The sequence below is a fragment of the Cebus imitator genome, unplaced genomic scaffold, assembly GCF_001604975.1.
Source record: "Cebus imitator isolate Cc_AM_T3 unplaced genomic scaffold, Cebus_imitator-1.0 Scaffold348, whole genome shotgun sequence".
NCBI lineage: Eukaryota > Metazoa > Chordata > Mammalia > Primates > Cebidae > Cebus > Cebus imitator.
In genome coordinates this window covers 161,819-174,587 of record NW_016107663.1, presented here as the reverse complement: position 1 = coordinate 174,587, position 12,769 = coordinate 161,819, and the positions used below count along the sequence as shown (strand labels likewise).

General features: G+C 45.7%; 1 protein-coding gene across 1 annotated transcript in view; it reads right to left on the bottom strand.

Moving 5' to 3' along the window:
• PRC1 (protein regulator of cytokinesis 1) overlaps window positions 1-12,769 on the bottom strand; it is a 34,423-nt gene that overhangs the window by 8,086 nt on the left and 13,568 nt on the right. The window contains exons 5-14 of the mRNA XM_037730494.1: window positions 9,882-10,014; window positions 9,247-9,369; window positions 7,291-7,524; window positions 7,042-7,212; window positions 5,828-5,977; window positions 5,200-5,347; window positions 3,849-3,985; window positions 3,012-3,107; window positions 1,335-1,481; window positions 989-1,140 (exon numbers count right to left, since the gene is read on the bottom strand). Of these exons, the coding sequence (XP_037586422.1) occupies window positions 989-1,140; window positions 1,335-1,481; window positions 3,012-3,107; window positions 3,849-3,985; window positions 5,200-5,347; window positions 5,828-5,977; window positions 7,042-7,212; window positions 7,291-7,524; window positions 9,247-9,369; window positions 9,882-10,014 (1,491 nt within the window). The remainder of the gene's footprint in view (window positions 1-988; window positions 1,141-1,334; window positions 1,482-3,011; window positions 3,108-3,848; window positions 3,986-5,199; window positions 5,348-5,827; window positions 5,978-7,041; window positions 7,213-7,290; window positions 7,525-9,246; window positions 9,370-9,881; window positions 10,015-12,769) is intronic.

Genomic DNA, 12,769 nt, shown 5'->3' with positions numbered 1-12,769 from the left:
TTTTTGAGACAGAGTTTTACTGTGTCTGTGTCACCCAGGCTGGACTGCAGTGGTGTGATCTTGACTCACTGCAACCTCCACCTCCTGGGTTCAAGCGGTTCTTGTGCCTCAGCCTCCCGAGTAGCTAGGATTACAGGCGTGTGTGACCATGCCCAGCTAATGTCTGCATTTTTAGTAGAGATGGGTTTCTCCATGTTGGCCAGGCTGGTCTTGAACTCCTGACCTCAGGTGATTCGTCCACTTTGTCCTCCCAAAGTGCTAGGATTACAGGTGTGAGCCACCGTGCCCGGCCCCTGGGAAATGTTAGTGTAATGCAAGGGAGTTGCATCCAAAGTATATAAAGAATTCCTGGCCAGGTGCGGTGGCTCACTTGAAGTCAGGAATTGAAGACCAGCCTGGCCAACATGGTGAAACCCCATCTCTACTAATAATACAAAAAGGCAATTAGCCAGGCGTGGTGGCAGGTGCCTGTAGGCCCACCTACTTGGGAGGCTGAGGCAGGAGAATTGCTTAAACCTGGAGGCGGAGGTTGCAATGAGCTGAGATCGCACCATTACACTCCAGCCTAGGCAACAAGAGTGAAAACTCTGTCTTAAAAGCAAAAAGTAAAAAAGTAATAAAGTCCTGTCTGACTTTGTGCTCTAGAGATGAAGAATCATTACATGTTCCACAGAGTAAGCATGAAGGTTTTCACATGCTACCACATGGCCACCTGTTAGCCTTGCAGGGGGAAAATAACATTACAGGTTTTCAGGAAAACCGCTGAAGCTTTCTTTATCATTACCAGAATGTTGGCCTTCATTGCCCCCTTCTGAGTTGAAGGCAAGGACTCAAGTGCACACACTAAAGCTGGCCATTGGTGACTATCACTAGATGCCACTATTCAGCCTTCCATCCACTCTCAAGTGCACTCAACATGAAGGGACAGAAAAACCGTTTCCCCGTCTCTGCAGGACAGAGTGCAGGAGGTGGCTGGGACTACCCTCACCACTCCCTTGAAATCAGCACTTCCCTAGGCCTTGCGTTTACCTTTCGTGCTTTGCCCGGTGTGTTGGGAGTCAGTCCCCGCCGCTTGCTGGGTGTTCGGGGAGCACTGCCATACAGCATCTCTGTTTCTGTCTGCTTTTTGTTCTTGAGTTGCTGTGTGAAAGTCAGAAGCACCAGTGATAAATCTTAGGAAGAGAGCAGGCCTGGGAGGGGAACAGAAGCAGGGCCCAGAATCTAGGCTCATGTCTCTGCAGACAGAGCTAAAAAGAGCTGCCATGGGCTCCCAATTCAACAAACCCCGGTCCCTGGCAGAGACTCTGGGCTGCTCGGATGACCATCTTACTTACTCTTTCCTGTCTGTCTCTCTCTCTCTCCAGTTGACGCATCTCCCATTGTTCTGCCACATACTCCGTAAATTTCTGCCCATTTACCAGAAATGCCTTTGAATGTTCCTGTTCCCACAGTTCAGTCTGTGCCTTCAACTCCTCTTCCAGCTGAGACCAGAAAGAAGGACGTGTTCATAACTTCAAATCTTTTTTGTAAGGCCCAAATGAAATGATTTCCCTAGAGGGTGACTCTTCCATCCCAGAGCATCATTAGCCTCACTTCAGGTAGCTGGGCACACAGGCTACAGGTCAGAGTGACTGGAAATCAAAGCCTGGGACATTTCATTCACACCATATACCAGAGTGGAAAATGGCAAGAACCCAAAGTTTGACCACTAAGGTTTTGGTGCCTGAAGCTGGAGGCAGCATAGGGAAGATCAACAATATGAGGCAAGCAGTGAACATGAAGAGCAGGACTCTGGAATCAGACTTAATGGGGTTCAATCTGGAATCGCCCTCTTACTCCTGTGAAGCAGTCAGCAAATTTACGTCACTTTTTTTCTTTTTTTTTGATAGAGTCTCACTTTGGCACCCAGACTAGAGTGCAGTGGCATGACCTCGGCTCATTGCAACCTCCACCTCCCGGGCTTGTGCCTCAGCCTCCTGAGTAGCTGGGATTACAGGCATGTACTACCACACCTGGTTAGTTTTTGTATTTTTAGTAGACACGGAGTTTCGTCATGTTGGCCAGGCTGGTCTCGAACTGCCTGGGCTTCCAAAGTGCTGGGATTCCAGGAGTGAGCCACCACATCCAGCCAGATTTACCTAACTTCTTAGTACCTCAGTTTCCTTGTCTGTACAAACGGATATAATACCAACCTCACAGGGATGTTGTAAGGATTAGATGAATTACTAAATGAGAGTGTTTTGAAATGATATCCCCGACACTCAAAAAGTGGTTATTATTATCAAAGTGGAAAATGGTAATGAAGCTGACAAGACTCTCTCTCAGAAGCTTTCCTGATGTAACTGGCTGAATTGTGTTCCTCTCAAATTCAAATGTTGAAGCCTTAACCCCCAGTACCTCAGAATGTGATTGTATTTGGAGACAGCATCTTTACAAAGAGAATTAAGGCCAGGTGTGGTGGCCCATTTCCTGTAATCCCAGCATTCCTGAAGCCCAGATGGGAGGACTGCTTGAGGCCAGGAGTCCAAGACCAGCCTCATCAACATAGTGAGACCCCCATCTCTTGGGGGAAAAAAAAAGAGAATTAAGCTCAAATGAGGTCATCAGGTGGGCCCTAATCTCATATGACCAGGAGTGATTAGGCCACACACATCACAGGAAAACCATGTGCGGACACAGGGAGAAGACGACCGTCTACAAAGCCAAGGGGAGAAGGCTCAGAAGAAACCAGCTCTGCCAATGACATGTGCATCTCAGATTTGCAGCTTCTAGAGTTGTGAGAGAATGAATTGCTATTGTCAAAGCTGCCCAGTCCGCAGTGCTTTATGACGGCAGTCCTAGCAAAGGAGTGTGCTTTGATACTCAGTTGCTTATATGGAATGTATAACTTATTATCTCTACTGAAGCTTTGAAGAAAATACTTTTGAGGCAAAACAACAGAAAGAAAAAGACATACAAATAGTGAGGTATCTTTGCAGCCAAGCACCAAAAACCCTTAGCAACAATATTACCTTAGGCAGCGTTTTCTGGAGCTTGGCTCGTTGTTTTTCTTCTTTTAGAAGGTTTCCTCCCCGATTGGTAAATCGATTCGGATCTGAAGCTTTTCTCTGTGAAAAATACAGTTAGTGGAAAACCTGGCACCGTAAGACCAGTAATTTCTGTTAAGACGCTTTGTTCTCATAAAATGATATGATTAAAGCCACTCAAAGAGGTCTGCATTCCTGCCTGCTCCCGGCAGTGAGGAACTGTGATGTTCTAAAGCCAGTGAGCTGCGGACACTCTCACACACGGGCAAGATCATTCACTGGGGTGCAGGAAAACTACTGTTTCTTTTTAATCTAGAAAGACAGACTCTAATGTTTAACATCACTGGCTTCCTTCATTGGTTTGGATGTCAGATGATGACGTCTCTCCAGGAGACAGGTGTGTGAAGGGACAAGGAGGAGGGTCTGCACTCAGAAATCTGATGGGGGCACCTTTAGTTGCTCACTCACTGCCAGCATTCTCAAACAATGCAGCTTCAATGTGCACAGTGAGGAGATTTATAGATAATCTGGTTTTTGCTAAATGTACCCTTAAAATGGATGTTAAAAATGTAAAATGTTTGCCAGGCGCAGTGCCTTACGCGTATCATCCCAGCACTTTGGGGGTCTGAGCCGGCAGATCATCTGAGATTAGGAGTTCAAGACCAGCTACTTGGGAGGCTGAGGTAGGAGAATCGCTTGAACCCGGGAGGCGGAGGTTGCAGTGAGCCGAGATCATGCCATTGCACTCCAGCCTGAGTGACAGAGCAAGATTCCGTCTCTAAAAAAACAGCTGAAACAAAAACACATAAACTAGGGCAGTACCTCAAACTCTAAGAAAAGCCTCCAGCTTTCTTCCCACTTCCGGACATCTTCAAAGAGTTCCCTGTGAGCTTCATAATAGTTTCTTAACCGCACAATCTCAGCATCATGGAGTTGGAGCAGATTTTCTGTGTATTCCTCTGCAAAATATAGGCCCAATATTTTAAAACAATTCGTCTAGTGTTTAGTATCCAATTTTTCCCATTCCCTAAGGTGGAAATAGGTTTTTTTTCCTTATAGTAAAATGATACAGGAACAGGCGTGTGTGTGCAATAGATGATAGTGGTTAATAAAAACCAGCTTTGTCACAATCGGCCTGGGAGACTGGAGTCTAAGAGACTAGTATAGAGACTAAAATATGTCAAAAATCTGCATCATCTCTTGCCTTGTCTCAGGTTTCTTTCATAGTCCTCCTTTTTTTTTTTTAAAGAGACAGGGTCTCGATATGTTGCCCAGGCTGGACTGCAGTGGTTTGACCTGCTCCATTTCCGACCTGGGCTGGTTCACCCCTCCTTAGGCAACCTGGTGGTCCCCCACTCCTGGGAGGTCACCAGATTGATGCCGAACTTAGTGCGGACACCCGATCGGCATAGCACACTACAGCCCAGAACTCCTGGGCTCAAGAGAGCCTCCAGCCTCAGCCTCCCGAGTAGCTGGGACTATAGGCACACGCCACCGCGGCCAGTGGCTCATATTCTTCCTTTCTGTCCTGCCCAGCCAGTAGATGGGGGAATCACAGAAAATGTGCAAAAATAGCTATTGAATTTAGTTGGGATAGCTTCATTTTTACACTTAGTTCGGCTCAGACTACAATTCCACTGGGCTCCAGGAGGCAAGCTCCTTTTGGCTCCGACGGAGGCTCTGGCATTTCCCACTGTATGTCTCTGGATTAAGTTACTCAGCATGTATGTGCTTTAGTGTCCTCACCTCTTGACATGAGGAGTCTGTGGAATAATATTGTCAAGGGTTTGACACTGCACCTGGCAGGAAGGAAGCCCCTGACAGAAACTGAAGCTTCACAGCTAGAGCCTACAGTGACACACTGCTTCAGAAAGCAAGAGGCCAATATTTCCCAATAATATTTGCAAATGCTCTTCCATACAGGAATGGCAGTTATACTCAATGTCTTGAAAAGCTGGCATCATCTGTTCAGAAGAGGAAACACTTCTGGGGAATGTCTGCACTTGTTAAAAACTAGTGAGCAGGTCACAGGAAGACGCCATTTCTGGCTGGGTGTGGTGGCCCAACACTTTGGGAGGCAAGTGGGGGATTGTTTGAGCCTAGGAATTTGAGACCAGATAACAGTAAGACCTGTCTCCAAACAAACCAACCAAGACTTCACTCCCGTACTCACCAGTATGGAAAGGGGCAAAGGCTTGTCTCTGCTCCTGGCTGTAAAAGCACTGGTCCCAGTGCTGAGCCAGCTCCACTCGAGTTGCCTCAATCAGTTTCTTCAGGTTTTGCATTTTTCGTTCTTCCAACCGATCCACTTCTAATTGCAGCTGAAAGAAAGAGGCTTGCTAAAGGTGGCTGCCATACTTCTGTGTGCATTTAGGTTTGCAGAAGTTTCCCCCTTTTAAGTAAAATTATAATGCAAAGCATTATAAATCACTTTTTTTTTTTTTTGACAGGGTCTCTTTTTCTCACCCAGACTGGAGTGCAGAGGCGCAATCTTGGCTCACTGTTACCTCTGCCTCCCAGGTTCAAGTGATTCTCCTGCCTCAGCCTCCCAAGTAACTGGGGTTACAGGTGCACACCACTACCACGCAGCTCATTTTTATATTTTTAGTAGAGACGGGATTTCACTGTGTTGGCCAGGCTGGTCTTGAACTCCTGACCCCAAATAATCCACTCGCCTCAGTATCCCAATGTGCAGGGCTTACAGGCGTGAGCTACTGCGCCCAACAAAATCAACACTCTTTATAACTAACACAGAAGTGCTGAGAGAAGACTGCTGACCCAGCACCCATTGGGTTTCTTACCGCTTTCCGAACCTTGGCCTTTGACCCAGACATAATGGTGGCCACAGCTTCTCTCTCTTCTTCAGGTATTTGCAGCCTGTCCCAGAGCTCTCGGATTTGAGTGCGCAGACCCTCACACACTGCTTCATTTTGTGATTTCTGCATTTCCAGCTGCAGCACAGAAAGCCAGTGTCATTCACAGCAAAGCAGAAGCACAGAGACTAGCCCTTTGGCTTCCTACAAAGAAACGTCTGGATGCACAGGGAGAGGAGGCCCTTCCATGAGAGTTCAAAGCAGTGTTTTCATGCCTTCTAAACACAAACTGTAAGCTGTCAGGATCTCAGACTCCAAGAATTAGCATTCAAATTTAGAACGGAAAAGAACGTTTAAAACACTAAGCTAACTCAAATGACTAATATTATTTCATCTATCATTTCAATTTCATTTTCTTGGAGCTACATATAAAGGTTTTTTAACCGTTACAAAACAGAAATCAAGATTGTCTATATTACTATCGTTATCGTCTCTCATTCTCTTACCTGCGTTGGCTCCTTATTTAAGACTGTAGGAAAAAATGTGGTTTTTTTTTTTTTTCTTGAGACGGAGTTTCGCTCTCGTTACCCAGGCTGGAGTGCAATGGCGCGATCTTGGCTCACCGCAGCCTCCGCCTCCTGGGTTCAGGCAATTCTCCTGCCTCAGCCTCCTGAGTAGCTGGGATTACAGGCACGCGCCACCATGCCCAGCTAATTTTTGTATTTTTAGTAGAGACGGGGTTTCACCATGTTGACCAGAATGGTCTCGATCTCTTGACCTCGTGATCCACCCGCCTCGGCCTCCCAAAGTGCTGGGATTACAGGCGTGAGCCACCATTTTTTGTTGTTGTTGTTATTTTCTCTGAGACAGTCTCGCTGTGTTGCCCAGGCTGCAGTGCAGTGGCACGATCTTGGCTCACCGCAACCTCCGCCTCCCAGGTTCAAGCGATTCTCCTGCCTCAGCCTCCCAAGTGGCTGGGATTACAGGCATCCGCCACCACACCCAGCTAATTTTGTATTTTTAGTAGAGATGGGGGTTTCACCATATTGGCCAGACTGGTCTCGAACTCCTGACCTTGTGATCCGCCCGCCTCGTCCTCTCAAAGTGCTGGGATTACAGGCATGAGCCACCACACCCAGCAACTGTCAGTTCTTTCAAACTGCTCTATACTAGGGAGATCCCAGGGATAATTTGAGACGTACCTGCTGTAGTAACTTCTGTAGTGTTGCAATATTCTCCAAAGACAAGCAAAAGGCATCTTCGTCTTCACACACCACATCTCTTTCGAAGCTTGTGTCTGGGGTGTGGTCTAATTCCTCCATACACAGTATGATCTGTCTCTTTATACTGACAAACTCCGCACGCCTAGAAGCCTTTAAAACAAAGCAATTACAAGATACCTAGAGGAAAACCAAAGTGACTTTTAGGAAGTATGAATGTAGGCAGTGTACCTTTGTTTCCCTCAAAGTTGCCACATGTTGCCTGAACTGGTTCAGCTCTTCTAAGCTGGGCACTGAGGTGCTATCAATATCGTAGTGGGGCATACAAAGAATTTCACACAGTTCTTGATCTTGTTGTTCAAGCAGCTTCAGTTCCTGTTTTCTCTCCTTTTTCTGTTTTCGCATCAATTCCACCTGCGTGCGCAAATCTTTTTCTAGTTGCAAGGTGGTCGTCTCTCCTTCTTCCTGAATAAGACAATGTACCACTGTTATAAGATTCCAAGTGAATTCCTTCAAAGGAAGAGAAAGACAAGAGAAGGCGGCTAGGATGACAGACTTTCAGTTAAACTTACAAGTCAGTCAACTCATGGTCAACAGAAAATGGCACAAAGGTTTTCCTAAGGAAGGTCCCAGGGAAGAAAAGTGAACAGGTACCAGGGTACTTTTTCCCCCAATTAAAAAAATTGTGGTAGGATACATATAAAATTTACTTTCTTAACCATTAAGTGTAGAGTTCAGTGGTATTAAGTGTAGCGTTCGGTGGTATAAAAAGCGTAGCATTCGGTGGTATTAAGCGTAGCGTTCGGTGGTATTAAGCGTACCGTTCGGTGGTATTAAGTGTACCGTTCAGTGGTATTAGGTACAGCTATATTGTTATGCAGCCCTGACCATCACCTCCAAACACATTTCCTCTTGCAAAAGTGAAATTTCGTACTCAAATTTCAGTCTCCAGTTTTTCCCTTCCCCAAGCCTGGCAACCACCATTTTACCTTTTGTCTCTATGATTAGACTTCTCCAGGCACTGGGCACTTTTATGAAAAGTGTAAATTGGCTGGAAAGCTTGCTGTGGGTTAGCTGCAGGGTGGTATGACCAGCTCATACCTAAATACTCAGTCTTCTATGGACATCATCACATCATCTCACCTTACCAACAAAACCCATCTCGTCGTCCCTGCCATACTCCTAACCGGTAACCAGGAAAAAAAAGTGGCATTTTTTTCATAGGACATATAAATTTTTCTTATATGTCCTATAAATTTACACAATTTCATTTAACATTGTGAACTAATCTATTATACTTAAGACATTTATGTTGACTCCAAGAAGCTCCACTTCATGTTCTCCTCTGCCTGATTGTTCTTGGCTACCAGGTGTGGATTCTTTGCCCTTTAAAGGTGATCTCCCTCCTAGGCTAACTCCAAACAGATACCTAGGCAGGTCTTCCTGTAACAGGAGGAGGGACCTGAGAACCTTCTGGCTGCACTCATTATCTTTCCAAGCTCCACATCTGTCCTAATTTTTATGATCCTGGCACTGCTTCCACTGGTTCTAAGCAGAGATGTTTCAGTACCCCATGTTTCATTTCATCCTTGCTGGTGTCCTCACTCAAGTCCAACTTGCAGTGACCCACAATACAGCCACCTCTGAGCTCCATCCACCCACAGGTGACAGGGCATGTTCTGAACTGCACTTTGCACTCCTGATATTCCAGGTTTTGAGGCATTTCTTCTAAAGTAGCTATTTTGGTTGGTTCAGTGTATGCAGCTTCTGAGTATGATAAAACCCACAGAGGTTGTTTTTTTTGGTAGTATTCCTTTTTATCATTAGTTAATTTTGCTTCCTGTTTTCATTTTCTTTCAGAGAAAAAACAGTGCAGTAGTATCTATACCTACCTTTCTTTCAGAGATTATAAAAAAAACTAATATTCCCTCCAAAGCAAAACTACGGTAAGCGGTAGCGTCTTTCTGATCATCTCTTAGTTGCTTCGCCTCCCACCAGGGCAGCTCTCCACAGAGGCGAGAATTCCTCTGCAGGGCCTAATTAACGATGCACCATGTTTCCCCATTTCTCATGTCTAGCTCCACCCCCACCAGGAAGCCTCTCATCAGCTGCAGGCCCAAGTCAATGCTGCTTCCTAAATCTCAGGCCCTGCACAGTTTCCCTGCAGACCCTGTGGGCGCCACGGACCTGAAATGGCTCGACGCCTAACTCGGTGCACAGAGTGTTCAGCTCTTTTTGACAGACGGATATGCTTTTGATGAGTCTTTCCTTCAGGCTTTCCTCTTCAGCAATCATCATATCCAGGAGTTCCTACAAGAGCGAAAACAGTCCATAATACTGAGGCTATGGAGGAAAAAAACTCCCAACACCAAACTCCTCAAATTTTTCTTTTTTTTTTTCTTGAGACAGAGTCTCACTCTGTCACCCAGGCCAGAGTGCAATGGCGAGATCTCGGCTCACTGCAACCTCCACCTCCCGAGTTCAAGCGATTCTCCTGCCTTGCCTCCCGAGTAGCTGGGATTACAAGTGCCCACCACTGCACCTGGCTAATTTTTGTATTTTTAGTAGAGACGGGGTTTTACCATGTTGGTCAGGCTGACCTCAAGCAATCCACATGCCTCGGCCTCCCAAAGTGCTAGGATTACAGGCATGAGCCACTGCGCCCAGCCTCATCAAATTTCAAGAAGGGACTTCAAAACCAAACAGGAAGAGCCTGTGCTATCCTAACGCTGTGATCACATATCCCTTCTGTGTGCTATCTGAGGTGAGACACCAACATTCTTACCCTGGTCCAATGCACAGCCCAGTACTATTCAACCCACCTTGATATGCTTCTTTACCACCTCAGTTCTTTGTAACCGCTGGTCCTCTGGAATCCCAATTAGCTCCCATATTTCCCGAAGGTGATTTAGGGCTTTCTGCAGACATACTATGGACTCCTCCGCCAGCACCTCACTGAAAACCAAAAAATAAGGCCTGTTAGTTACATCAGTCACAGCCTCTAGACTAAAAGCACTATTTTCAAGAACCAAAAAGACTAGCTTCTCATGGCCGAGCATGGTGGCCCATGCCTGTAATCCCAGCACTTTGGGAGGCCGAGTCGGCCAGATCACCTAAAGTCAGGAGTTCGAGACCAGCCTGGCCAATATGGTGAAACCTCGTCTCTACTAAAAAGACTAGCTTCTCACTGGCCTCGAGTCAAAAGCACATTGAAAACAAGCATCTGGCTTAATTCACCTTTAACCACTCCCCATCCCTTTTCCTGCCAGATGTCACCAGTGATGCAAGATTTCATATCACATTACATCATGGAAACTCAACCTTCTGGACTTGCATCAGTCATCTACCTATGGAAGTAGAATACAGAATTATAAATACTTTTACTAAAGAAAACCAGACAAAAATGTTGGTAAAATAAACTAACACAAGAACTTGCTGGTGAGAAGCTCCTACAAAATATCTGGCAATTTATTACTAGTTTTTGGTTGTTCTTTTTTTCTTTGAGACAGTGTGTTGCTCTATTACCCAGGCTGGTGTGCAGTGGCATGATCTTGGCTAACTGCAGCCTCGGCCTCCCGGGTTCATCCCGCCTCCTGGGTTCTCCTGACTCAGCCTCCTGAGTAGGTGGGACTACAGGCGTCTGCTACCGTGCCAGCTAATTTTTGTATTTTTAGTAGAGACGAGGTTTCGCCATGTTGGCCAGGCTGCTCTCGAACTCCTGACCTTAGGTAACCCACCTGCCTTGGCCTCCTAAAAGTGCTGGATTATAGACATGAGCCACTGTGCCCGACCTTTTTACTTTATTCATTTATTTATTATTATTATCATTATTATTATTATTTTGGAGACAGAATCTCACTCCATTGCCCTGGCTGGAGTACAGTGGTGTGATCTTGGCTCACTGCAACCCCTGCCTCCCAGGTTCAAGTGATTCTCCTGCTTCAGCCTCCCAAGTAGCTCAGATTACAGCCGTGCACCACCATGCTGGCTGATTTTTGTATTTTCAGTAGAGATGGGGTTTTACCATGTTGGCCAGGCTGGTCTCAAACTCGTGACCTCAAGTGATCCACCTGTTTTGGCCTCCCAAAGTGCTGGGATTACAGGCGTGAACTGCCATACCTGGCCCATTATTCTTACAATACAACTAGCAGCTCAAAGAATGGCTAAAGTTAAAAAGACAACATTAAGTGTTGGTGAATATAGAGAAAAGTGAGAACTTTCATATACTGCTGGCATGGTGTAAGCTGGTACAACTATTTTTAAAACTGTTGGCAGTCTATCTCCTAAAGCTGAACCCAGCAGTTCTACCTCTACATACAGAGCTAGCAGAAATGAACACATATGTTCACCAAAGACACTTATGAGAATGGTCAGAGAAGCGTTACTCATAAAGCATGGAAACAGAAACAGGCTAGATGTCTATCAACAGAATGAATAGTACATTCCCACAATGCAATAACACAGCAATGAAAATGAACAAACCCACCGTGTGTGGTGGCTCATGCCAGTAATCTCAGCACTTTGGGAGGCCGAGGCAGGCCACCTTGGAGCTAGAAACTTTCATTAGGTCCTTTTTGTCTCACAGAGTTCAGTGGTTCTACAAGTCACCAGCCTAAATCTCTAACAATGTGTCTCTCCAAAGCTGTTAACACATTCATATCCAAAATATCTCTGGCCATGAAATCCCAGTTAGAGGTTGCCTGTCCTTGAGAAACGTTTCTACACAAATACCTGTTGCCTATGCCAGATGGCCATACCACCAATACCCAAATATTGACAAATGTTTAAAAGAATTCACTCTACTCCCTTCACTTTAAAAATGTTGACAGTTCAAGTCCAACAGAAGGAAAAAAAGAAATGTTAGTAAGTAAGCCATTTATTTAATACAATCTCAGCTAAAGTCCAACTAAAGAGCTTCCTCAGGCAAACACTCCTTTTGCACTTCATTTTGAAGACAAAAGAATGCACAAGTTAAAAAATCCTAATATTAACATTTTATTAAAAATAACTCTTAAGATCCAATCTGTGGCCAATATTTAACCTGGATGCAAAGCCCTGGCTTTGAGACAGGCCAGCTAGGGGCACTGCTCTGGAGGTCATTACTTCAGTAAGTGTCCCAGAGTCTCCTTCGTCTGACAGACCTACCCCTGCCTAGCCCATCTCCACATGACAGCTAGTTTGTCATGACAACAAATCCGATCAGATCCCTGGCTAAGGGATCCCCTTCAAAGACCCCACTGTCCTCGGGAAATAGTTCAACCACCTTCCACGGAAAAGCCTTCTCAAACCTCTCTCCAAGCCTGTCTGCTTATCTTTCCCACTTGTCTCTCCCAAGTCTTCGGCCATTCCTGGAACAATGGCCCTCAATAAACCACATGCAGTCCTCATTTGGGTTTCATGCAGCCCTCATTTCTTCATGCCACCGTGCTTTGTACCTTCAGTCCCTTCTATCTGCCACCACCTCCTCTGGAGAGCTGTGGACTTGTCACTCACTTCCCATTTTCCCCCAGCCCCCCAGTAGACCATACATTCCAGGGCAAGGACCTCCACATCTTCATTTTACCACACCCTAATGCATAGTAGTTGTTCCACAGATGTAACATGAATGGCCCTGAATTCCTGCCAAAGGGTCCTGTGCTCCTAACCTACCTAACCTAATAGAGGTATTATGCATTCTCAGATCCTGACAAAGGTTTGCAAGCAGGGCTGC